This window comes from Podarcis muralis, chromosome 13, assembly GCF_964188315.1.
Source record: "Podarcis muralis chromosome 13, rPodMur119.hap1.1, whole genome shotgun sequence".
Lineage (NCBI taxonomy): Eukaryota > Metazoa > Chordata > Lepidosauria > Squamata > Lacertidae > Podarcis > Podarcis muralis.
Genome location: NC_135667.1, coordinates 41,826,854 through 41,852,914, shown reverse-complemented (window position 1 = coordinate 41,852,914; position 26,061 = coordinate 41,826,854). Strand labels below are relative to the sequence as shown.

General features: G+C 47.4%; 2 protein-coding genes and 2 long non-coding RNA genes across 9 annotated transcripts in view; 2 read left to right on the top strand and 2 right to left on the bottom strand.

Moving 5' to 3' along the window:
* The window catches only part of GRN (granulin precursor), a 35,697-nt gene extending 34,448 nt beyond the window's left edge, over positions 1-1,249 (top strand). For both annotated transcript variants that reach the window (XM_028701974.2, XM_028701975.2), the window contains exon 15: positions 632-1,249. In XM_028701974.2, coding sequence (XP_028557807.2) covers positions 632-778 — 147 coding nt within the window. In that variant the 3' untranslated portion in view covers positions 779-1,249. The remainder of the gene's footprint in view (positions 1-631) is intronic.
* Positions 1,250-1,291: 42 nt separating this feature from the next.
* On the bottom strand, positions 1,292-8,187 carry LOC114581621 (uncharacterized). 2 transcript variants are annotated; one of them, XR_013390461.1, is made up of 5 exons: positions 8,067-8,187; positions 6,799-6,856; positions 4,793-4,860; positions 4,045-4,185; positions 1,292-1,337 (listed from the first exon to the last, which is right to left on the bottom strand). It is a non-coding gene; the product is annotated as an uncharacterized LOC114581621 (long non-coding RNA). The 2 variants fall into 2 exon arrangements; XR_013390460.1 differs by lacking the exon at positions 1,292-1,337 and having other exon boundaries at positions 3,800-4,185.
* Positions 5,449-8,525, top strand: LOC144325146 (uncharacterized). Its single transcript, XR_013390462.1, has 2 exons — positions 5,449-6,567; positions 8,163-8,525. It is a non-coding gene; the product is annotated as an uncharacterized LOC144325146 (long non-coding RNA).
* A 6,542-nt stretch (positions 8,526-15,067) lies between these two features.
* Positions 15,068-26,061, bottom strand: part of GJC1 (gap junction protein gamma 1) — a 31,231-nt gene continuing 20,237 nt past the window's right edge. For all 4 annotated transcript variants that reach the window (XM_028702999.2, XM_028702997.2, XM_028702996.2 and 1 more), the window contains exon 2: positions 15,068-16,658. In XM_028702999.2, the coding sequence (XP_028558832.2) occupies positions 15,464-16,639 (1,176 nt within the window). In that variant the 5' untranslated portion in view covers positions 16,640-16,658 and the 3' untranslated portion in view covers positions 15,068-15,463. The remainder of the gene's footprint in view (positions 16,659-26,061) is intronic.

The window sequence follows — 26,061 nt, the reverse complement described above, 5'->3', positions numbered from 1 at the left end:
AGGTGTGTCTTAGGGTCAGGTGCGTCTTAAGGAGCGAAAAATACGGCAATTAAGACTACAAAACTATAGTATATATGTTAATCCATGTGTTCCTATGGTTTTGACAAATACAATCCAAATATCATTAATTTCTCAATGCGTAATCTTCATCTATCTGTACATGGACTACAAGAGTTATTACTTGTCTCTACTGCTGTCTTGTCACGGGGGGTCCCAGTGGAGGCTGGCCCATGAGGGTAAATGGGACTGCTCCACCAACCTCCTCCTTTCTTACTTACAGCTAATCCAGGGGGTGGCTCTGTACCTGCTTCCCAGTCTCGGTTTTGCCCTTCTAGGACTTGGCCAAGGGGGACTAGACTGAGAATCCATGGACTATTCCTCTTGTTGGTGCTGGGTTGTCACTCCTCTTTCCACCAATCTCGATGGGTTTTTCAAAATCACCAGCCTCCTCGAGGGCCCAAGTAAGGCCTCGCGAGACAGAGCAGAAACATGAATAAACATCCTAGTACCGTCTTTTCAGTGCCTTGCAATCTTTTAAACAGGAAGTTGTCTAGATTTTCTAAGTCTTGAGTACTTCTTTCCGGCAGGAAGTATCACCCCATCATTTTTGCCTCTCTGTCTCCCCCTGCAGGGCTCCTGCTGCTCTGACAAACGCCACTGCTGTCCGTCTGGCTTCCGTTGTTCCTGGAGGGGCACTGAATGCATTAAACAGAAGCCACTCCGCTGGGACACAGGTGCCTTCACCCATCACTCTACCCAAGCACGTGGGTTGCTCTGAAGTGCCTTTTTGTGTCTGGGCTCTCCCAATACTTGGGGGCTGGAGCGAGCTCTGCTTTTTTTCAGGGAGGGACATTTGTGAGCGTGTGCAGGAGAGATGGCGACTTCTGCCAGTTTGCTGTTCTGATCAGGAAGGGGATTCCTGCTGCCTTACGCTTGCCCCCTGCGTGGATGAAACTCTCTTCTTTAGAGGCATTGCCAGAGAGAATAAATCCTCTCTCTGCCCCTTCCTCCAATGCCCACCAGGGACCTCTGGCTTCATTGCCATGCCCCAGTCGTAGCTGCAGCCTGAAAGGCTTGCCATCTTTGGCTTCCTGTCCTGGGCCAAGATTTATGCAAGCTTGGGGGTCTTGCTCTGTCCCTGCAGTCCTCTTTACCAAAATTGTTTTTGATTACTTTTGTGCTGTTTCTTAAAAAAAGAATAAATCTTGACACTGGATTGGCAGTTGTTTGCTGCTATGCTTACCAACGACGGGAGTCTACTGTCTCATTTTGGGTTCCTTTGCAGATGTTGTGTGTTTGTGTGTGTTGCCTTTTCGCCCCTTCTCTCCTTCTGTATCCTGTATAGAAATGAAATAAATAATAATAAACACAGCCAGGATTTGACCCTGAGATCTAGCTTCTCGATAACAGGAGTCCTGCGTCATCGGCCGAAACAATGGCTTTAAAAGCCGGGAATATGCCCCAGAGAATGTCTCTTCTGTTAAATAATGGCAGCGACTATTCTGAGCTACTGGTCAAGTTAGGACTGGTTGCTAGGCCAGGTTCTCAAAAGTGGTTAAAAACCACTGCACTGCGTTCTGTATAGCTAGGGTGAGTGGCCTTTTCTGGACAACTGTTGGAAGGGTTTTGTGATGCACAAAATCCCACACATTATTCCTTCACTGCAGGGGGCTGGACTAGATGACCCTCCGGGTCCCTTTTAACTCTACGGCATCCCTTCCTCTTTGCAGCAATTGCATATTTTACTCTAGGAGGCTTAGTTTGGTCAGAATCGAGTCCACCCTGCCAGAGTTAACACTAAAGACATTACTTCTGGTAAGTTGAGCCACGGTGGCCACCAGAGGGCCATAACTTTTTGTCTCTGGCTTTTTAGATTTGTCTACCCATGTACTATGGGACGCGGGTGGCGCTGTGGGTTAAACCACAGAGCCTAGGACTTGCCGATCAGAAGGTCGGCGGTTCAAATCCCTGCGACGGGGTGAGCTCCCGTTCCTCGGTCCCTGCTCCTGCCAACCTAGCAGTTCGAAAGAACCTCAAAGTGCAAGTAGATAAATAGGTACCACTCCGGCGGGAAGGTAAACTGCGTTTCTGTGCGCTGCTCTGGTTCTCCAGAAGCGGCTTAGTCATGCTGGCCACATGACCTGGAAGCTGTACGCCGGCTCCGTCGGCCAATAAGGCGAGATGAGCGTCGCAACCCCCGAGTCGACCACGACTGGACCTAAAGGTCGGCGCACTGAGCAAGAGGAGTGCTGTGGAAGATGTGTGTTCACCAATGCCGTTTCCCAACATCTGCCTATAAGAAACCTCCCTTCTTTAGTGATTACTGAAAAACCCTAAAACCAATCCTTGCAATGTTCCAGTTTGAGCTTACAAATGTTGATTTTCAGCTGACAGAAACTCTGACCAACTTTGATATTGTTCAGTCTTGGGAATGTAAAAATCCCCCAACATTTGCAGAACGACCGAAGAAAAACTTGGGAAATGGTCTTGCAAATAAAGGCAACATATAACAGAAAAACAATATTTCTCAAAAGATGGTCCATGGTTCTACATTTCTGGAATGACAAAGAGCAGATACCTCACAATATATATTTTCTCTACTTTCCTTCTCTTTTCCTCATCCTTTTGTATCCATATTTTGTCCTCGTTTTATTACTGTGCGTTAATATTAAAATTCAATTAATTTTAAAGTTGGGGAGGTTTCCGTAGCTACGACGCCAGGGATTGAACCTGGAGCCTTCCATATTGCAAAGTGGGCTGTCTTAATCCTCTGCTCTGGGTAAAGGTAAAGGTACCCCTGCCCGTACGGGCCAGTCTTGACAGACTCTAGGGTTGTGCACCCATCTCACTCTATAGGCCGGGGGCCAGCGCTGTCCGGAGACACTTCCGGGTCACGGGGCCAGCGTGACAAGCTGCATCTGGCGAGCCAGCGCAGCACACGGAAACACCGTTTACCTTCCCGCCAGTAAGCGGTCCCTATTTATCTACTTGCACCTGGGGGTGCTTTCGAACTGCTAGGTTGGCAGGCGCCAACCTCTGCTCTAGCCACCTCTAAACCGGTGAGGTGCGAGTTACCTACTGTATTTAGGAGGAGGTTGGGAATGGTGCTGAAGGAATCATGATTCGTGAAAAATGGAGCTACGAAAGTGAAGAGGGATGCTTCAGCAAGCACAATTCAAGAAGAGTGCCAAAGCAGGTGGGTTGTCAAGGTAACAGTGACCTGCCCACCTTTATGACATCTTTTGCGGCTGCTTTAAAAGGCACCAACCAGAGGTGTCCAGGGTGGGAATGCGGAGGGAGTAAATCTTGATTATGAGAGAACGAGTTTGTACATGCAGGAGTGGAGGTTTTGTGTTTTGGTTTGCTCTGCTACTTATATTTTTTTTACCTATATTTTTTTTCTATTTAATATTTATCTTGTAGCTTTATACCTTCGTATTTCATGTTTTATTAGATAGCTAGGGGTAGGATTGGGAGTTGAGGCAGCTTAAGTCGGATATTTAGGTAGGTGAAAGAAGAGTTCTACTTATTTTCTTTAAGAGCGGCTCTTGCTAGAAGACAAGCTTCGTAATCTTGAAAAAGGTAAGGAGGATTTCTTCTGCTTCTACTTGTATCCTGGGGTTAAAAGCCCAGGATCCCCCCACCCCTGCCATGACCTTAGCATCCATGGAGGCTGCCAGGCCAGTCGCTCTGCTGAGTCCAGCACCTACTGACCAAGAGACCTGTAGGACTCTCTCTCTATAGCAGGCGCCCCCAAACTCGGCCCTCCAGCTGGTTTGGGACTACAATTCCACCATCCCTGACCATTGGTCCTGTTAGCTAGGGATGATGGGAGTTGTAGTCCCAAAACAGCTGGAGGGCCGAGTTTGGGGGTGCCTGCTCTATAGCCTTTATTTTGGTATCTCTACACAAGACACATGGAGTGAGGGATGAACCACACCCTCCACACTACACAGGTCAAGTCGCTGCCCCAACTCTCCACCCAAAGCAAAAATGGGCTGGAAGCGTGCAATAATCCCACAAGTACCCCATTAATTGGATTACCGACGCCAGGATGTCTGTGTTAGCAGTTCCTGATTGTTCCGACTGGCCATTATAAACTGGACATGATAATCACAACGCTGTACTTTTCTGACCTTGCTTTCACGATTCTGCCCAACCAGGTATTCATCCAACCATCCATATCTACAAATAGATAGATAGATAGATAAGATAGATAAAGGTAAAGGTACCCCTGCCCGTACGGGCCAGTCTTGACAGACTCTAGGGTTGTGCGCCCATCTCACTTAAGAGGCCGGGGGCCAGCGCTGTCCGCAGACACTTCCGGGTCACGTGGCCAGCGTGAAATCGCTGCTCTGGCGAGCCAGCTCAGCACACGGAACGCCGTTTACCTTCCCGCTAGTAAGCGGTCCCTATTTATCTACTTGCACCCGAGGGTGCTTTCGAACTGCTAGGTTGGCAGGCGCTGGGACCGAACAATGGGAGCGCACCCCGCCGCGGGGATTCGAACCGCCGACCTTTCGATCGGCAAGTCCTAGGCGCTGAGGCTTTAACCCACAGCGCCACCCGCGTCCTAGATAAGATAGATAGATCTATCTAAACTTAATGATAACATTCCATGCAACCGAAGAATTTATGGATGCCATAATTAAATTGACTAGTCTTTAAGGCACTACCAGCCTTTTGAGGTGTCTTTCCACTCCACCCACCCAATCAAAAAAGGCCCACTAAGAAAATTAACACCCCTTCGAAGTACCGCTACGTTTTTTGTTTCAATTTTTTATAAACTTACCATTCTTGTGCAAGGTAATTTACTCCCACCGAGGTTAAGCCCATCTGCAATTTCCAGATCCTTTAATTCTGAAAGAAGCATGAGTCAAAAGAGAAAGGAAAAGTTAAAAAGGATGTAGAATGCCAATAAGCTTGGCCCATCATCCCTGTCCCATCAGCTACGCTGGATGAGCCGATGGGAACTGGCAGTACAATGATATCTGAACGGGCACAGTTCTCCCACCCCTGCGCACAGCTTGCCTCCCAGACATTACGACCTGTTAGGTGAGATGGGGAGGGGTCCATGTAGAAGATGGCCGTGAAGGCCAGACCTGGGCCTCTTGAGGATGGATGCGAAGACCCCCAAAAGCATTAGCCTGCACCCAGTACTGACTGCCTCTCTCCACCAGCTTAGCAGTGCACTAGCAGAATTCTTAACACCTCATTTTTAAGTGCATCCAAACATGTTGAATCATCCTAGCATTGTAGAGTTGGAAGGGAGCTCAGGGGTCATCTGGTCTGACCCCCTGCAATGCAGGTAAAGGGACCCATTAGGTCCAGTCACTGACGACTCTGGGGTTGCGGCGCTCACCTCGCTTTATTGCCCGAGGGAGCCGGCGTACAGTTTCTGGGTCATGTGGCCAGCATGACTAAGCCGCTTCTGGCAAACCAGAGCAGCGCACGGAAATGCCATTTACCTTCCCGCCTGAGTGGTACCTATTTATCTACTTGTGCTTCCTGCTTTCGAACTGCTGGGTTGGCAGGAGCAGGGACCGAGCAACGGGAGCGCACCCCGTCGCGGGGATTCGAACCGCCGACCTTCTGATCAGCAAGCCCTAGGCTCTCTGGTTTAGACCACAGCGCCACCCGCATCCTCTGCAATACAGGAATCTTAGCCAAAGCATCCATGACAGATGGCCATCCAACCTCTGCTTAAAAACCTCCAAGGAAGGAGAGTCCACAAACTCCAGAGGGAAACTGATCCTTTGTCGAAAAGGAAGCGTTTTCCCTGATGTTTAGTCGGAATCTCCTTTCCTGTAACGTGAAGCCATTGGTTCAAGTCCTCCCCCTCCAGAGCTGGACAAAACAAGCTTGTTCCCTCTTCCATGGGACACGCCCTGAGATATTTGAAGATGGCGACCATATGGCAATTACTGACAGGATCCATAGGGTGCATTTCTTCCCTATCTTCATACTAAAGGTCCTTTATTCTGCTCCTATTGCTGCAGAAAACATCAGCCTGCAAGGAGACACCCTCAAATTCTCCAGCAGCTGCTTGCTTTTGTCTGACCTCCTGTGGTGAGCTAAAGGTACTACTATGGGAAAAAATCAAGACACAAAACTGACAAGTAAAATAAATTCTGTGGTCTTGTCTGTATTCCATCACAAGGCATCTAAAGAGGCAGTAATCAGGTGTCCCCAATGAGACTTCTCACCTCTTTGTAGGGCTTTCCCCTTTCTAAAAAAAGAGTGAGGTAAACTTACCTGGAGATTTATAGCAGTAAATTAAAATAGAATGACAAAGAAAACAATGGGTTGGTACCAAAGCAAGATGATTTGTTATGTGGCCTTAGTGCACCGAGTCATTAACCAATAGTTTCAACACTATTTATTTTTAATTTCAAGCTGTAGTGAGTTGCCGTCTGGATGCAAATGGGAAACCTGCTTAGAACTGGTTCAGCGCCCCCCAAATCTAATAAAAATAATAGTGTGCGTTGTCCCTTTTCCCAATAGAGCATCTCAGACTAAGGACCAGAAACAGGAAGCCAGCCTGAGCAGTGGCCCATCAGAAAAAAGGTAACTGAAGATAAAGAGAAAATCATGCTGCGGTTACAAGAGGGTTCTTCACTCCTCCTGGTAACCCTCCCCACCTATATAATATATACATTCTTATATTCCCTGCAGGTCAGGGTGCACACACACATCTTTCTAAATATGCAGTTGGCTAGCTGCTCCCTGGCAGCCACAGAATTCTTGGTTGTCTAGGAGGCCCAGGCAAGTCCTCAAATGGAAGGTTTTCCAGCTTACCTCTCGGTTGTGGCCATCTGCGTGTGCTTTTAGCCTGGGCTTTCCTGTTTTGCCTCTCCTGAAAAGCAAGTGCAGGTCACTTCGTTACATTCCTCCATCACTATATTTTGAGGGGGGTGGGAGAGAAATCTGAACACTGGAAAAACAGCAGCAAAACTGACCAGCTGCAGTGTTTTGAAATACCGTATTTTTTGCTCTATAGGACACACCCGACCATAGGACGCACCTTGTTTTAGAGGAGAAGGGGGAAAAAATATCCCCCTCTCTGCTCAGCGCCCCTTCAGCGAAGCAGCAGGAGAAATGGAGCCCCTTCTAGTTCTCCTCCTGCTTCGCTAATGGGGCGCTGCGCAGCTCTCCCTCTCTGCTGAAGCCAGGAGAGTCTTGCTCTTCCGGCTTCAGCAAAAGGAACCCGAAGCCTCCGGAGCGCAGCGGGAACTCGCACTGCACTCTGAAGGCTTCAGGCGGCTATCCCTGAAGGCTTCAGCGAAAGCAACGCAAAGCCTCTGGAGCGCGGAGGGAGCAGTCCCCCTGCGCTTCGGAGGCTTCGCGTTGCTATCGCTGCAGCGAAGGAGCCTGCATTCGCTCCATAGGACGCACACACATTTCCCCTTAATTTTTGGAGGGGGAAAATGCATCCTATACAAGGAAAAATACGGTACACTGGGTGAATGACAGCTGCCCCACCACACCTGGCTGGTCCTTGCTGTGCTGGAAAGTTTCAGGATTCCACCCCTTCCTGCCATCCCGCTCTGCTCCTCAACGTAAGAAAGCACAGATGTCTTAAAGGCAGCAAGAACCCTTTGGAATCTCTCCTGCTACATTCAAGGGCCTTCTCAGTGATGGCTCTGACCGGGTGGAATGCTCTGTCCCATGAGACTAGGGCCCTTCAGGATATAAGCTTCCGTTGGGCCAGAGCTATTCCGCCTGGTCTTTAATTTGAATTCAGCCTCATCTTTTATTTCCCTTCTCTTCCTTCCCCCCTCCCCTTTTATGACGATCACCCGCTCTGAGACCCCACAGCTAATTCTTCCCTGGCCTCCTTACTGGCCCAAGTAGGACCAATTCAGCCAGCTAGCCCTGGTGATTATCTAATTGGTTTTTGATTTTTATTGTTATTCATGTTTTTATACTGTATTTTATAATTAAGTGTTTTAAAGTGTTTTAAATTTTTTGTTAGCCACCCTGAGCCCGGTTTTTGAACTGGGAATGGCGGGGTATAAAAATTTATTATTATTAATTATTATTAAAATGTTTCATCCCATCTTTACCCCACACTGTCAATGTGTCCTTCTGATCTTCCAAAGGGTCCATCATACTTCCTTATTGACACAATGATCTTCCTCTCTTTTCTCTATCCCCTTCAGCCCTTCATCTTTGGCCCAGGGATTGAGCTGACTTTGCAAAACGGTTCTGAAGATAAGGGGTGATGAGGGACACAGAGACCGGCCTTTCTGAAGCTGCTGTTAAGAGAAAGAAAATTTCCCACGTACAATACGATGCTTGCAGCTTAGAAGACGAGACACGGATAGTCAGACAACTGAAGATGGCAGGGGAAAAGATCTGGATTACCCGATTACATGCTACAGAGATCTGTACAACCCTGTTATCGTGCTATGTTTTAATTTCAGAATCTGCCACTTGCTATTTATAAAAGTGCCCTGGAAACAGCTGAAAACGATGAACCTTTAAAACCACAAAAACTATAACAAAGCAGTGAACCAATCTAATTCCCTTGTCCCATCCTTTTGTCAGGAACAGACCTACTTCACACAAACTTTAATTCCTTCTGAACGGCCACAAGAATACAGTACCTCGGGTTACATACGCTTCAAGTTACAGACTCCGCTAACCCAGAAATAGTACCTCAGGTTAAGAACTTTGCTTCAGGATGAGAACAGAAATTGTGTTCTGTGCGGCGGCAGCAGGAGGCCCCATTAGCTTAAGTGGTGCTTCAGGTTAAGAACAATTTCAGGTTAAGAACGGAACGAATTAAGTATGTAACCAGAGGTACCACTGTACATTGATTTTCAGTATTCTTTAGATACATTAACAAACACACAATACATTTATTAGTGGATGACATCTTACTGATTCTTTCCAACCAACAGAAGCATCCCTGAGTTGAAGACTATACTAGCAAGAGTTTGAAAACATTGCAAATCTAGGACCTGATGACATTAAGTCTGAGATAAGGTGCCTCAATATCCCCCATGATCTGGCAAAGGCACCTTCAGAATATGTTTTACATTGAAAATAAATAGCTTTGAATATTCAGGTTTACAAGTTCCCTGAAGGAATTCTGGGTGTTGAGTCATGTTCCTGGAATTTAAATATTTGCTGGCTAGATGTAAGGACCATTGTAAAGATGGCGATTCTCCCTAATTTCTCTTGCCTGTTCCCAGTATTACCAATAAGGAACCACCAACTTATTCTCCTAAAATGGCAGAAAATGTTGGAAGTCTTCTGCAGCGAGGATAAGGTATTTGGAAGTGGCAAAGGTTCCTTATGCAGGAAGTGGAAGGATTTAACTTCCTAAGCCTCAGAAAGTGAGTGCTCCCAGTCAGCTGACGGAACAAAAAGGTTTCACTTACTTTTGGACTCGCGTGGCAACGCCAACAGATTGAGAAGGGGATGGGAACAAACCCAGGGTTTTGGTCTCAAGTGTCTGAATGGAAGACAATGTGATCTTCCATATCTTCATTGCAATTTGCAAAATGCCTTTGAAATTAATACACAGAGGGCAATCCTAGCCCTGTTAATTATAAAAACCCGGTGCTGAGGTTTCTGTACCAAACAGTCTTGTGTTCCTGAAAAACCTTTTAAGGGGCTTTTGGTTATGCTGAACAGTTTGGTTTTGGTTTGTTTTTTTAAAGCCAAGCTACCCAAATCCCTTTCTGTTCTGCATTTGTCCCTTACTACTATGTGCTTCTGATGCTGGGAGCTGTTGCAAACCCAAGAGCACCACAAACTGCTCTCCAACCCTGCTGGTTTGCATTACTTACCGTCTCCCGACGCCTGCAAGTTTTGGCTTCCGACCAGCAAATATCCCCCCTTCCGTCTCGAATGCCTTTCTGTTAGCATCACATTGACCTTCCGTTTTTCCGTCATAAAAGCACAACGCATCTGTATATTTCCAGGTTTTAAATGTGAGCACGGGGCTCCCTAAGCTTTGGAACATGGTTTGCGGCATGCCCACTCAGCCCTGGAAGGAACGAAAGTGATTGATAAAATGAGTGTTTTTAGAGCACATGCAGAAAGCCTCAGGATAAAGAGTGCAAGTCTGCATCGCGTGACGTAAAAGTAAAATGAGCTGGAGTAGTGTAATGGCTGGAAGAGGAAGTTGCAAATCGGGGAGTTCCGGGTTCGAATCTCGCCTCTGCCAGGAACTCACTAGGGTGGCCTTAGGCAAAGCTACTTTCTCGCATGCTTCATCCTGCCCCTTCCATCTGCAAAACAGGGGAGAATAACTTACCTCTCAAGGCTGTTGCAAGCATTAAAACATCCAGATACTGCACATGGAACACTTGAAATGTTTACAGGTGTTATGCGGTATAAAAATTATATTTAACACAAGTCTTTAAACTTGCTTGTGACAAGGAAGGAGGCTTCTATTTTTAAAAATCTAAATTTGACTCCCTTTTTTCCGCTGTAGGGCATCAGTGACTGGTAATAGTATATATAGCCAATGGTTTGTTTTTTTAAAAATAAAATAAAATGCTGAGGACTAGTAACTTTTCTGGATTTATTTGCAAGTTGACAGGAAGCCCTAGCACCCACATCTGCACTGGCCATGCCTGAGGATGTGGCTCTCTCATTGTCCTCAGAGCAGCCTCTCCAGCTCCACAACCACAAGAGTGGCTTCTGAAAAATTCATCATGAAACGGAAGCATGCAAATTTATCAGATTCCTATGCATCTTGTACCTCCAGCCAATAGCAAGCGGCTTACTATGTCGCAGGAGTTATTGAATGCACTGCAAAAACTCACAGCCTGCCAACAAAAGAAAAGCAAGTATTAGGCGTATTTTATTCCCAGGCCTTTTCTGGAAGCCACATACTACCCTGTCCCATAATATTAAACTTGAGGAAAAGCTATAGTTATTCAGCAGCAAGGGGAAATGTATTCTGCACATGCTTAGGGACACAATTGAACACTGTTGCTTGACATTTTCCTAAGCCGACAATGACAAGGAGCTCCAGGGCAAAACCCCGGCTTCAATAGAAAAATTCATCCAGTCCTCTTCCTCCCCAACGAAGAGGTTTTTGAGAACTTGCCATGTGACGGCTCGTCGGCATAAAAGAAACATCCACTTCACTGGAAGCCACACATGCTCCATTTCAAAGTAAGATGAACTCTCCTTCTTGCAGCTAAAATGAATATGAAACAGCTATGGAAACAAGGATTTGGAGCTCAAGTCACTTTGCATTTGGGGGGAGAAGTTTAACTGCTGGCAGCAAAAGTTTGTCTCTTTTCCTGCGCAAAGTGCAAAGGAATGCAAATGATTGTCGCAGAGAGAAGCAAGCAGATGCAAGCCCAAGCAACTACAGTCATAAAAAGGTAAAGGGACCCCTGATCATTAAGGTCCAGTCGTGGCCGACTCTGGGGTTGCGGCGCTCATCTCGCTTTATTGGCCGAGGGAACCGGCGTACAGCTTCCAGGTCATGTGGCCAGCATGACTAAGCCGCTTCTGGCGAACCAGAGCAGCGCACGGAAACGCCGTTTACCTTCCCGCTGGAGCGGTACCTATTTATCTACTTGCACTTTGACGTGTTTTCGAACTGCTAGGTTGGCAGGAGCAGGGACCGAGCAACGGGAGCTCACCCCGTCACGGGGATTCAAACCGCTGACCTTCTGATCGGCAAGCCCTAGGCTCTGTAGTTTAACCCACAGCGCCACCCGCGTCCCATACCTTGGGTTAAATATGCTTCAGGTTGAGAGTTTTCAGGTTACTTCCGGGTTTCGCAGCTCGCACATGCGCAGACGCTCAAAATGACGTCACGCGCATGCGCGGAAACGGCAAATCACGACCCGCACAGACGCGGGTTGCGTTCGCTTCAGGATGCAAACGGAGCTCCAGAACGGATCCCATTTGCATCCAGAGGTACCACTGTACGTGGTCACGTTGCCCTCCCATACAACAGTGGTTTTCCAACTTGCTGCCTTTATGGATTCCCTTCCTGCCAAGTAACTTCTCTGCATCATCAGTGGAGGCGAAGGAGCCACTGCCCCACCAACCTTCCTGCCCTCAGCCAGGCTGCCCCTGCCTTCTTACAACTGGTCAGGGGGGTGGGACCTGCCTGCCGTTCGCTCTGGCTCCCCCTACTGTTGGCCTTTCAGGTATCCACCCTACCATTGGACACCAGCAACCACAGTGCGTCGCAGAAGATTCTGCAGCTTGTCCTACAACAAACCAAGCAGGGCATAGGCCAGGCCATCTGGGAGACTGCGGGCACACTCTAGCATGCAAACACCCACATCCCGATGCATACTGGGAATAATGGGCAAGTTGTCTTTCCAACTCTTTGCTTTGCTGGTCTCCTTGTGGGTTGTTCAGAGAACATTTTGAAAGCTGCTGTTTTCAGCTCGTCAAGGGATGTGCCCCATTCCACCCATCGCTTTGCCTGTGCAAATGGGCTGTGCACACACAGCAGCTGTTAACACACCTTGCGCTGGGCGCCAATACATCTGGGCAAAAAGGTAGATCCCAAGACTTGTTTCCATAATCTGAAGGCAAGCACTGGACATATCAGCATCCACGTCAGGAAAGGCAATTCTTGGCACCTCAAAGCAAGATAGTTGGGTCTGCCTGTGCAGTTGCCACCCATTTTTCAAGGAAAAATGGAAACATGCACCCATTTATACTCTTCCTGGTGCCACTGTTGGCAGGCTTCCCATCTGCACTGCTGGTCAGGTCTCCTTCTGCATCTACGTCTAGAGAAGGGTCACAAAAGGGAGGTGGACAATTTACAGGCTCCTTGCTCCTCTTTCACCTGCCCCCTCCCAATTGCAGCTTTTAAGGCATCTGATAACCTTACATCTCAAGAGCCATTTCCTATTGAGGAGTCAAGGAAAATTCGGATAAGCCAATGTACTTCAGCTCAGATGGGTTAATGAAGATATCCACAGATAATGTTTTTCAAGCTCCTGGCAAATGCAATCGCGGACAGAAACCATCCTCAGGGGAACTTAGAAATCCAGCATGTTTTTCCAGCCCTCTTCAAGGTTGCAGCAGCAACAACAACAACAACAACAACAACAACAACAACAACAACAACAACAACAACAACAACAAATGGATAAGTGCTGCCTTTTAAAAATCAGAACCGTGTATTTATCTAAAGTTGGTCCAGAAAGGTTGGTAAAGATTATGACTATCTTCTTAAAACTTTCAGGACAGTCTCTTTTGCATTCAAGTCGGCCACTTTACTAAGATCTTCAGAGAAGTCACTGACTCACAAAGAGTCATATCTCATGTTACAGACACTTCAGGTTACGTGTTTTCGGGTTACGGACCGTGGGAAACCAGAAAGTAACGGAACGTGTTACTTCCGGATTTCACCGCTCGCAAATGCGCAGAAGCGCTAAATCGCACTATGTGCAGAAGCACCGAATCGTGCCGGCGCAGACGCAGCGCTTCAGGATGCGAACGCTGCGGGTGTGCCTCCATCACGGATTACGTCTGCAAGCCAAGGTTGCACTGTACTCAATTATTCTCTGTTATACATCCAAGTCCTATCCTTTAGAAGCCTTTAAAAGGCAGTGCATTTCCAAGGAAGCTGTGAAGTAATGGATCCGAACTTCCAGAATGTAGTTTATAGGGGTTGGAGACCATGCTTAAGAGTAGTCATGACGACTAACTCAAGTCTTGTGATTTCAAAGGATCTACCCTAAGCATGACTAACTCTGGAGCCAATCCTATCCCCCCACCAAAATTTTAGATTTGCGTACTGTGAGTTGCCTTGAGGGGTTTTTTTTTGGGGGGGGGGGTTGAGAGAGAGAGAGAGATGGAAAGCCGGACGTTTCGGAATACATCCAAGTAGGTTTTTCAGCTTGGCCACCCCTGACTTCCATACCTTGGGAAGAAAACATAGAGTAGTTCCGCGAAGAATAGCCCCATACCACCAGAAGACAGGGAGCAGAACAGAACAGCACGGCCCTGGATTCGTAATACATTATTAGTTGAAAGTAGTGTACACAGCACATGAACCTCTCATCTCTGTTCTCCCTTGCCCTTGCCAAAAAGGCATCACCGAAGGCACTAAACATTGCCTTCTCTGTTGTCTAATTATAAACCTAAGACAAATGCCAAAATCCGACTGGTCTCTTGAGCAAAACAAACTCTGAACACATCTCTCCCTCCCCCCCCCCCGCCGCCCCTAGAATTCATGTTGCTCTGAGCAATGAGAAAAATGGGAGGCCATTTAATCAGAACAGCCCTGTCATTTAGCAACAATGAAGAACCCTTCAAACAAGGCTGTATGCAAAGGATCCTTTTTCGGAGATTTGAAGGCGAAATGATTTTGCTATACTTGCCTCCCAAATTTCCACGTGCATGCATTCTGCCCAAATGACTATGGTTCTCTGGTTTAAGCAGCTATTTCAGGTTCTCACAGTGCTTCCAAAAGCTCACAAAAATCTCTTCGTCCAGTGATGAAGGCATTGCGGCCTGGAGTTGGTTAGTTAGTGGGTGCTGATAATGCCAAGGTTGCAGGTTTGATTCCCTTATGGGACAGCTACGCTATTCCTGCATCGCAAGGGTTTGAACGAGAAGATCCTCAGAGTCCCAACTCCACAATTCTGTGGAGAATTATATTAGAAAACTTCATTGCCCCCCCACCTTTAATTCTCTGAAAAGCTGTCACTTCACCACCATTTCAGTTCCTCCCGTGTTTGAAAAACTAGTGTAGAAAAAAATAAGCACACATCGGAAGTTAAAGAAATGATACGCTAAATATCAATCGTGACACTCCAGGCAAGCGCTAAATACATGGCTGGTATAAAGTTTTCTTATTGCTGCCAAGTCACAATCCCTCCCTCACTCTTAGTAAAGCAGTCGCTGAAGAATTGTGCTAGGTATCACACTATTGACACTTTAAAAAATTTCCAATATTCCCATCCCTGTTCATGAGCTTCTCTAACTTTTTTTGGCGGGGGGGGGGGGGGGGGGAGCACCTCATGGTCAAAATTCAGGAAAATCTAAGGTGATTTTTTTTTTTTTAGATCTGTAGGCCTAAGGGGAGAAAACAAGCACCTTACAAAACAACCCAGAATTACCAACTTTGTTTCCTTTTAATATAAAAAGTATAACTGAGATATCCAATGTACAAATACCAAAAATTGTGCATAATAAAATGTACCATAATGCTATACACACAGTGTAAACCGTTCCAACGAGAATGATTGGGTTTTTAAAAAATAAAAAAATAAACCCGGGTCTTCTCCTGACCTGGAAGAAACAAGAAATAAATGTTCTGGAAACAGTGGAATGTGAGCACAAACTCTTCTTCTTTCCCCCACCCCCACCCCTTTGGGGAGAGTGTCCTTTGGCAGCCCCAAACACCCCTGAACTTAAACAAAGCCAAACATTTTATTTATGGGAATTCCTTAGGCAGCGAGTCTGCCGGTCAGCGTAAGCAGCACAGCATTAATTCCCAGGCGGGGCAGCGTCAAATCCAGACCGAGGTTTTCCCATCCCCTGACTTGCTGCTGCCGCTGCTTTTATTTGAGCTGGCCTTTGGCTTCTTCTCCTTGGAGCAGGTCGGGTTGTTCTGGTTGTTGTAGGCTTGGATGGCGAGGTCTAAGCGTTCCTGGGCGACTTTGATTTCCCGCTGGAGGGTCTCCAGCTCGGTGGGGATGTTCTCCTCGTTGCTGCCGTATTGCTGCTCTTGGGCGATGTTCGCCTTGTTCTGCTTGTATGCCATTTTGGCGTTGGACAGTTCCGTGTACTGGATCTGCTCGGGCTTCACCGCAATGTTGTAGCCCGGAGGCGCGGACGGCGTGTTCCAAGTGAACGGGTAGTTGTACGTCCCCGAGTCCTCCAGCTCTTTCTGCTTATTGTTCAGCGTGTCCCGGATGGTGCCGAACCCCAAGTGGAGCATTTCCCACACGTTCAGAAGTAAACACAGGCAGCTCACGCCGTACATGATGAGCAGGAAGATGGTTTTTTCCGTAGGCCGCGAAATGAAGCAGTCTATCGTGTGCGGGCAGGGCTTCCGGCTGCAGAGGAATCTCGGGCTCACCTCGAACCCGTAGAGGAAATACTGGCCGACGAGGAAGCCGATTTCAAAAACAGTCCTGCTCAGGAGTTGCAGTATATAAATCTTCATGAGGCCGTCCTCTCGGATGCGCCTCCTGCCGTCGTGTTTCACTTTGGTCGGAGGCGGGTTTTCCTTGTTCTCGCTCTCCAGCTCGATCTCCGGGTACATCATCGGGTCCTCTTCGTGGTCGTCCTCGGCCTCTTCCAAGCCCCGGTGCTGTTTCCAGCGCATGGGGAAGGGCTTGCTTCGGAACTTCCTTTCCGTTTCGCCGTGCTCCACCATCCGGGCGATTTTGTGAATGGCGTAGGCCAGGTACATCACCGAGGGAGTGGAGACGAGGATGATCTGGAAGACCCAAAAGCGCACGTGGGAGAGCGGGGCGAAAGCGTCGTAGCAAACGTTCTCGCAGCCCGGCTGTTCCGTGTTGCAGACGAACTTGCTCTGCTCATCGTAGTAGATGGACTCCCCTCCCACGGCGGTGAGGACGATGCGGAAGACGATCAGGAGCGTCAACCAGATCTTCCCAACGAAGGTGGAGTGGTTGTGGATTTCTTCGAGGAGACGTGTCAGGAAACTCCAACTCATGGTGGTCAAAGGCTGTTAGCTAAGAACAAAAAAAAAAGAGGGGGGGTTGGGGGAGAAGAGAACGTGGCTATTAATATCTCGATATAAACAAAGCAAAAGCCCTCTTAATCCCCAAGCCACTTTGCAAGAGTGCAAGGAATCTGAAGCAGAAAAACCGCAAGACTGGTTAACGTGCAAATAGTGCAAAGAAATAAGGTTTGTCCTGTTGTGCAGTGAAATATACTACGAAAACGCACCTAAGAATAAATTTCTGGCTCTGCGAAACTTTTGTCTACCAACATTTTGCATATACATGTTTCTACCATTGCATGTTGCCCTCTACTTATATACTTGAATAATTTAACCATTCTCTAAATTTCCAAAGACCAGCATAAAAACCCCCACATTACTCCCCAACTAAGGAAAAGGCCGCTTCACACAACGGAAAGGAAAATTATTGCCAAGTGGTATTTTGAAATTAGCTGCAGCTGCTGTGCTTTATGTAGTTCACTTTGTGTTTTTAAATTATGTACAAATGTGGATTTGAGTGTGTGTATTTACTCACAAGCAGGGCATTTATATAAATCACAGACTGATTTAAATTATTACAGTGCTACCTCAGGTTACAGACGCTTCAGGTTACAGACTCCGCTAACCCAGAAATAGTACCTTGGGTTAAGAACTTTACCTCAGGATAAGAACAGAAATCACGTGCTGGTGGCGCGGCAGCAGCGGGAGGCCCCATTAGCTAAAGTGGTACCTCAGGTTAAGGACAGTTTCAGGTTAAGAACGGACCTCCAGAACGAATTAAGTTCTTAACCCGAGGTACCACTGTATTTAAATTATTATTTAAATCACCAAGGAGGCTGAAGCCTCCAACATTCCAATCAACATATTTCCTAAGTAAGCACGTATAACTAATTGGTAGTGTAACCATTAAAACGTATCTGCTTATTAAAGCATTTGTACTTCCTGGGCTCCAGGCTCATGCAGCTGAGGGCCAGATCTCAAGGGGATCCATGAGGCTTTGGGTCCAGTGGATCCAAAGGGCTTAGCAAAGCGTACTCCTTGGCTTACGGTTCTAAGTGAACAATGCAGTCTATATCTGAACTGTCCTTAAGGAAATGCTGCCTGGGTGTCAAGAGTTTAAAAAGTCGTAACTTATAACCCCAAAAGGCATGTTATTTAACATGTGATAACTCAGTTTAAAGCAGGAGTGGGGAACTGCAGGTCCAGGGGGCCAAATGTGCTTCTATCTGGCCCTGAAAACTCTTTCCAGGCAATGCGCACCCCATCCTGTTCTGCACCCTTCTCAAGTAGTTCTTCCTGGTTGGAAAACATCCTTGAGCAGTGATGCCGCTTGCTTAGATGGAAAATGCAGAGAATAGTCTTGGTGTTGTGGGGTGTGTGTTTCTGTGTGAAGAAAATTAATTTTGCATGGCTAGAATTTAGCCTACTGCAGGAGTTCCGAAAATGCAGGGCGCACCAATGTTCCACAGACTTCATTCAGGTGGTCTGCACTGGTAACTCTGCATAGTCATGTGCTTGGGAAGGTGTGTACAGCAACTGCCCCATTGTTCTGACAATCAACAGAGCCATTAAAAAAAAGATCCTATTTAAAATTTTAAAGTCTGGTTTTAAAATGCAACTTTTAAAATCATTGGGTTGTATTGTTTTTTTTAACCCACTCTGGAATAGGATGTCCTACTGCTGTATCCCATCCTCTGGTTTTCAAGAATCTCCCCAGCTGGGAAGTGTTCAACATAGTTTGAAGGTGGTTAGGGTAAAGAGACCTCTGACTGTTAGGTCCAGTCGTGGACAACTCTGGAGTTGCAGAGCTCATCTCGCTTTATTGGCCGAGGGAGCCGGTGTACAGCTTCCGGGTCATGTGGCCAGCACAACTAAGCCGCTTCTGGCGAACCAAAGCAGTGCACAGAACTGCTGTTTAGCTTCCCGCAGGAGCAGCACCTATTTAACTACTTGCACTCTGACATGCTTTCGAACTGCTAGGTTGGCAGGAGCAGGGACCAAGCAATGGGAACTCACCCTGTTGCAGGGATTCGAACCGCCGACCTTCCAATCAGCAAGCCCTAGGCTCTGTGGTTCTGTGCCCCTAAAGAATCGTGTTCACAGTTTGGACCCTGCACTGTTGCATGAGGCAAAGGCGGCATTGGTAGCTCAGAGTGCCGTTAGGGCTGGGCGATATATTGTCCAAAACCAGTTTGAAGTCCATATCATGATATCAGTTCCATGCTTTTTGAGCTGGAACTATACTGCAAATCATGGTGTCTGGGGGTGTGCTATGCAAAAATCACAATGTGGGGGAAACCGTGAAGCCAGCCAATGTTTCCATCCTTATTTTAGACATCGTGATATATTGGTGCATTGCAATGTTTGGCTGGTGATATAATCGTGATGTTGAAAACCAGATTATCGCCCAGCCTTAAGTGCTGTTTATCAGCACAGAAGCACAGCCAACAAATAAAGGAAGTGTATTTGTGCTCTTCATGGAAATTCCACCTAGCCAAGTGGGTCAAAAGTCAGTCTGGTGTAAGTACGCAAACTCTTAATCTAGGGAGACTTGGTTTGAAACACCCATTCAGCCATGAACTTCAGATTGAACCCAACGCTCCCTCACAGACTTGTTAGGTATAAAACAGGCCTGAGAAAACTGTATGTCTTCCACCTTGAACTCTGTGAAGTTACGGATGAGCTAAAAATAATAAATAAACAAGAGCTGTGAAGTTGTCCAATCCTTTTCTTTAAAAGAAAAGGGGGGAAAAGGCTTAACATGTATGTACCGTGTAGGGAAAACATTACAGTGGTACCTCAGATTAAGAATTTACTTCGTTCTGGAGGTCCGTTCTTAACCTGAAACTGTTCTTAACCTGAGGTACCACTTTAGTTAATGGGGCCTCCTGCTGCGAGTGCGCAATTTCTGTTCTCATCCTGAAGCAAAGTTCTTAACCCGAGGTACTATTTCTAGGTTAGCGGAGTCTGTAACCTGAAGCGTCTGTATCCCAAGGTACCACTGTAAAGCCAAGAGGCAATCCAAACATGGACATGGGCAAGTTAACCTTCTCCAATCCTAGGCCCTTATCTCCCATAGAGTATTATTGCTTCAAAGCTCAGAGAAAGTCCAATGACTCTTTTTTTTTAAAAAAGACAGAGAGACAGAAATATCTTTCAGGAGACAGGCCAACACGCCTTATTAGGAAAAAGATTATATTTATGGGAGAAACCCTTCCCACTTCTAAGGCTATTTCAGCAGAGGAAGAAGCTGCCTAGGGAGACTGCAGAGTCAGTCTCCTTCCTCTGGCATTCACCCCAACTCTCAAGGCCTCATGCTCTCCTTACCATTTTAAGGTGTCCGCATACATGGAGATTAAAACAGTCTTTTTTCCGTAATGGGAGGCTGTAAAACCTACAACCGGGGTTGAGTTTCCGTTCCGCATTTTATCCCAAATGAGCTATGTTCACATGCGCTGCTAAAAAAATAATCTTGTGTGTGCATGCATATCTCATGTGAAAGGTGCCAGGCAGAAGAGTCGTAATGGGGGCAGAGAGAGCCAGCATTCCTCTATGCCCGCAGAAGCTGGCGCAGAGGCGAATTGCCCACCATCCTAGGTAAAGGGACCCCTGACCATTAGGTCCAGTCATGGCTGACTCTGGGGTTGCGGCGCTCATCTCACTTTACTGGCCGAGGGAGCCGGCGTACAGCTTCCGGGTCATGTGGCCAGCATGACTAAGCCGCTTCTGGCGAACCAGAGCAGCGCACAGAAACGCCGTTTACCTTCCCGCTGGAGCGGTACCTATTTATCTACTTGCACTGAGTGCTTTCGAACTGCTAGGTTGGCAGGAGCTGGGACCGAACAACGGGAGCTCACCCCGTTGCGGGGATTTGAACCCCTGACCTTCTGATCGGCAAGCCCTAGGCTCTGTGGTTTAACCCACAGCGCCACCCGCGTCCCTTGCCTACCATCCTAGCCACCCCCAAAACCAGCAAGGAAAGGAAGGGGGGCTAGAACTGCAATCCTAGCCATTTTGATCGACCTCTGGGAGAGGGTCTCCTCCGAATCCCATCATCAGATGGTTGTACTCTCATGTTTTGTTTTTTTGTCTCTCGGAGAAACGAACGAGCCGTTTATTCAGCATGCATCCTGACTTACACAACACTTAAAACTATGTCTGGTTTCCATACTGTTAACAGGCCACCCCAATTTCTGCCGAGCAGTAGCAGAAGATTCCCGGGGTCTTGGCACACAACCAGAGTTTCTGTTTCCTTGGGGGAAATTGAGATGCAGCAGAGACTGGTGGCTTTAAGAAATATGGTTCGTTTGCAGAGTTTTATGGAGACAGAGAACACCGTGTTTACATCCCAAGAGGGGCTTGTACTTCACAGCAGCCCAGCAATGGATATGGAGGCATCCTATGCACCATCCACCTCTCTCTTTGCAACAGCCTGCTGCCCTTTAGTCCCCGCATGGAGTTCCGCCCACTTCCTGTTCCTTCTTCCCAGAAACCCCTGCTCCCCACACCTCCATTGTTCAAGGACACCCTCTCTTCCTGTGGTGACATCACACACCCCTGTTACCCTGGCAACCTCCCAATGGGCCTTCAGCCGGGTTGATTGCATCCATTGAGGGGCTAATGGAAACCAATGTTTCTTCAACGACCCATCATCACCAGGTTGGCCTCATGGGGAAGATAGCTGGTGTTATTCCCAGCCCTCGCTAAATTCACGAATGCAAACAGTTTGCTCAAATTCTGAACCTTCACTGAATGTGGAGATTATGGGGAGTCTGCCCACACCTCCAATTCATAACAGTACATACCATTTATTCTGATTTGTTTACAGGGCAGTTACATGACAGTGAGAATTGCTTGCAGGGAAGGAGCAGAACAGCTCTGCAATCCCCATGGATCATCTTAGTTGTAAGATCACATTAAGGCTGCTTTCTCATGGTTTTGACAAGTGCAGTGATACTTCGGGCAACTGAGTCCACACTTCGGAATGATCACCGCCATTTTAGCAGTATGTCAATCCCCTCCCAGCCGCATTCAATTTTTAAAGTTGTGGTCAAACACGTAGGGCCCATATCAAAAGCACGTATATCTACGCAGCAGTGCTTTAAGTTTTTAGAAACGTGCCTCAGTGCAAATGTAGAAATCGATTAGAAAAATGAAACACACTGCAAAAAATGGCACACTCATGAAGCTTTGTCACGCCCAATAGTCTAAATGGAACACAAAAAGATGTACACCCAAAAGAGTGTGGACAGTCAGCGGAAATTTCAATTCCCTCTGTGCCACCTCCAAGAGAAGGCTGGAAGGATGGTGAAATGGTGAAAATGGGGGCCCCAGCCTGTGGAACACGTAACAGTCTCCCCAGGGAAGTTTGCCAGGCACCAACGCTATAATCTTGCAACACCAAGTAAAGATGTTCCTATTCTCCTGGGTTCTGGGGCACTGCCATATTGGGTTTTGCAGCCATGTTTTTTTTATGCTAGCAGCCGGGTGGGAAAAGATTTTTTCTTTTTTCATTTTACATGTTTGTATTGTGTACCGATATGTACAGTGGTACCTCGGGTTACATACGCTCCAGGTTACATACGCTTCAGGTTACAGACTCTGTTAACCCAGAAATATCACCTCGGGTTAAGAACTTTGCTTCAGGATGAGAACAGAAATCGTGCTCCGGCGGTGCGGTGGCAGCAGGAGGCCCCATTAGCTAAAGTGGTGCTTCAGGTTAAGAACAGTTTCAGCTTAAGAACGGACCTCCAGAACGAATTAAGTACTTAACCTGAGGTACCACTGTATTTCATTCTGCCCATAAACAGCTTCAATACTTCTTTGTAAGAAGCAACTCAGAAATTGAACAATAAGAACAGCAACAGAGAGTGGAAAAAGCGGTGATTGCACAGTGCTAGAAGTTGCCAGCCTGGATAGCGAGTTCATTGTGGATTCATATCAGGGATTTCCCGATTTGTAACTCAGCCAGGTATTGTACACTAAAAGGAAGCTACAGGACGGAACTTCACTCCCTGTGGTTGTCATAATTTTGCATTACCGCTGAGAATGGCAAAGGCTTTTCTGAGGACAAAGGGGAAGTCAGAGCAAAAAGTATTCTTCTTCCATTTTTATCTGTTTTCTGGCTCAGCTGCGTGGTTGTTGTTTTTTTGTTTTTTTTTTAAAGCAACGTTCTGCAGCCTTGCTGTTCAGAGGTCACCCGTCCCCAGAGAAAAATGAAAGCTGCTAATTTATACAATTATCGGAAACAAGGGTGAAGCCTCTCCTGAACAGCATCATTCAAATGGTATAAGGGGTGGAGGGTGGGGAGGGGGAATCATGTCTGAAGAAGTCCCTGCATCCAAAAAGCTAGCATGTCAGGGAGACGAGCCCAGCCTGGTCTCCTCTCCTGACAAACTATTTTTCTAGTTCTGGCTCCATGCTCAGCCACGGACGTGCAGAACACACACACACGCTCAATGTCTAGGTCTGGGTACGGCTGTCCAAAGGCACGGACTGTGTGCAAGAAATGTACTGCCGTTGCCAGGATCGTGTTTAACATTCCACCACAAACCACAGCAGTGAAACGGGAAGCTCCGTTACAGTAGTAGTAGCAGCAGCGGCGGCTAAAAAAAAATCAAGCAAACCGTATGCCTATGTAAGAGGCAAGAAAAGAGCAGGGGAATATATCAAACAGATGATGATGATGATGATGATGATAACAACAACAACAATAATAATAGTAATAATTTATTATTTATACCCCGCCCATCTGGCTGGGTTTCCCCAGCCACTCTGGGCGGTTTCCAACAGAATATTAAAATACAATAGTGCATCAAACATTAAAAGCTTCCCTAAACAGGGCTGCCTTCAGATGTCTTCTAAAAGTCTGGTAGTTGTTTTTCTCTTTGACATCTGATGGGAGGGCATTCTACAGGGCGGGTGCCACTACCGAGAAGGCCCTCTGCCTGGTTCCCTGTAACCAGTGGCGTAGCGTGGGTTGTCAGCACCCGGGGCAAGGCAAGTAATTTGCGCCCCCTAACCCGTGGATTTTAGCACTCGAGTCTCTTCCGTGCGCCCCCCCCCCAGATGTTGCGCCCGGTGCGGCCGGCCCCCCCTGCACCCCCCACGCTACGCCACTGCCTGTAACTTGGCTTCTCGCAGCAAGGGAACCGCCAGAAGGCCCTCAGCACTCGACCTCAAGCAATGGCAAGCAAATTGTCACAAAATTTACCTAAGTATGAGACTCATTCCTGGGACTAGCCCAAGGTCACCCAGCAGCTGCATGTGGAGGAGCGGGGAAGCGAACCCAGTTCACCAGATTACCGCTCTTAACCACTACACCACACTGGCTCTCACAGAATTGGAAAGGCCCACAACAGCCATCTATCTGGTCCAACCCCTGCAATGCAGGAATATTTTGCCCAACATGGGCCTTGAACCCACAACCCTTAAGAGTCTCATGTTCTAGGGACTGAGCTATTGTCCTCCCAGCGTTTTGTCTGCAGCATGTGATACCAGCAGCAAGGCAAGGCAAGGGGGATGCAACAGGAAAGGTCTAGGTGGGGGCTAACCCCCTCCCCAGCTCAACCCCTGTTCTCACCTGCTGAAAAACATTCCAGCAGGATTCTTTTCGGGCCTTTAGGTACAGGCAGGTTATAAACCAAAAACGAACACATTCCTTGTTAGGGAAGGGGTAGAAAGACAGTGGAGAAGCGGGTATGTGCATTTTGCAGAGCTAATAAACGAGCAATTACTAAGGATGGATGCACTCAAGGGAGAAATTCCAGCAGCGGCCACATCTGATTATGTCTCCTAAATTCAATTAGAGTCATTCATCTTTCAGGCTGCGTACGGATGCCAACTACACCGCCATCCATTTCCATGTCCTACAAAACTGGTCTGGTTTCAGGGGCAGAGATATGGGGCCAAATTTTGGTAGATTTAATTAGCAACCTAGGTTTTCCAGAACTCGTTACGATTCCTTTCCCCTGAGAACCAGTAACACTGAACAATTCATTCAGCTCTCACTGGAAGGACTGATCCTGAAGCTGAGGCTCCAATACTTTGGCCACCTCATGAGAAGACTCCCTGGGAAAGACCCTGATGTTGGGAAAGATTGAGGGCACAAGGAGAAGACAACGACAGAGGACGAGGTGGTTGGACAGTGTTCTCGAAGCTACAAATATGAGTTTGACCAAACTGCGGGAGGCAGTGCAAGACAGAAGTGGCTGGCGTGCTCTAGTCAATGGGGTCACGAAGAGCCGAACATGACTAAACGACTAAACAACAACAAAAATAATCTGACCAGAGAAACACACACACACACACACAGACGGACCCCTAACTAGTTTTTTGAGGGTGTAGAGCATGGCCAACTAGGGTAAAACTAGACATTACATGGGAGACTCTTGATCGCATCTCCCAATTTACCGGTATTTGCTTAGAGGCAGCTTGCATGAGATGCAGAGCTAATTGCCTCCCCTATCCCTCATCCCATAAGTACGGTATCTCTCTCACACACTTATTTGGAAATGGGGTTCAGAATTCAATGGAGCGTCTAAGGGAAACTGTTTAAGTGTAGGCGAGGGCGATATATCACCCAGGACAGGTATGAGGAGCAGACCGCGATGTCAGCTTCACTATATCACTGGTGAAACCGCCACTGCTCCCAAGTCCCTCTGCTGGTGACCTCCTCCAGCGAGCATTGCGAGAAGAGGGACTCATGAGCGGTGGCGGTTTCACCAGCAATATATCGCTGGGTGAAACCGCCATCCCAGTCTGCCCTCATACTGCACAGAGGGAGAAAGAAACTGCATCTGCGAGGCACCGATACAGCTTGTTCCTCCCTGTGCATCTTTTAACTGCTTGGCTGAGGAGCGTGTGGTTGCTGCTCCCCTCTGAGCAGGTAAAGGACCCCCCAGCCCGGCACTGGCTCCCCCGAAAGTGGGGGGAGCACTGGGGATAGCCCTGCCAGGGATGTGGTCCGGGGATGCTGAAAAGCTGATGTTACCCAGCCCTACTTAGGCGTAGATTGAAAAAAAGGTACAGTGGTACCTCGGGTTAAGAACTTAATTTGTTCTGGAGATCCATTCTTAACCTGAAACTGTTCTTCACCTGAGGTACCACTTTAGCTAATGGGGCCTCCTGCTGCCGCCGCGCTGCTTCTGTTCTCATCTTGAAGCAAAGTTCTTAACCCGAGGTATTATTTCTGGGTTAGCGGAGTCTGTAACCTGAAGCGTCTGTAACCTGAAGTGTATGTAACCCGAGGTACCACTGTAATTCCTCACAAGTATCTACGAATGCGTTTTCTAGCTAACAACATTTCCTAAGAGCATTTCTAAAGACTCACCACTGCAGCTGCAAAGAAACTACAGTCCTGACCCTCGCTAGAGAGCCGTTTTCCAGAGTAAGTGCCCCTTCCGGGAGCACCG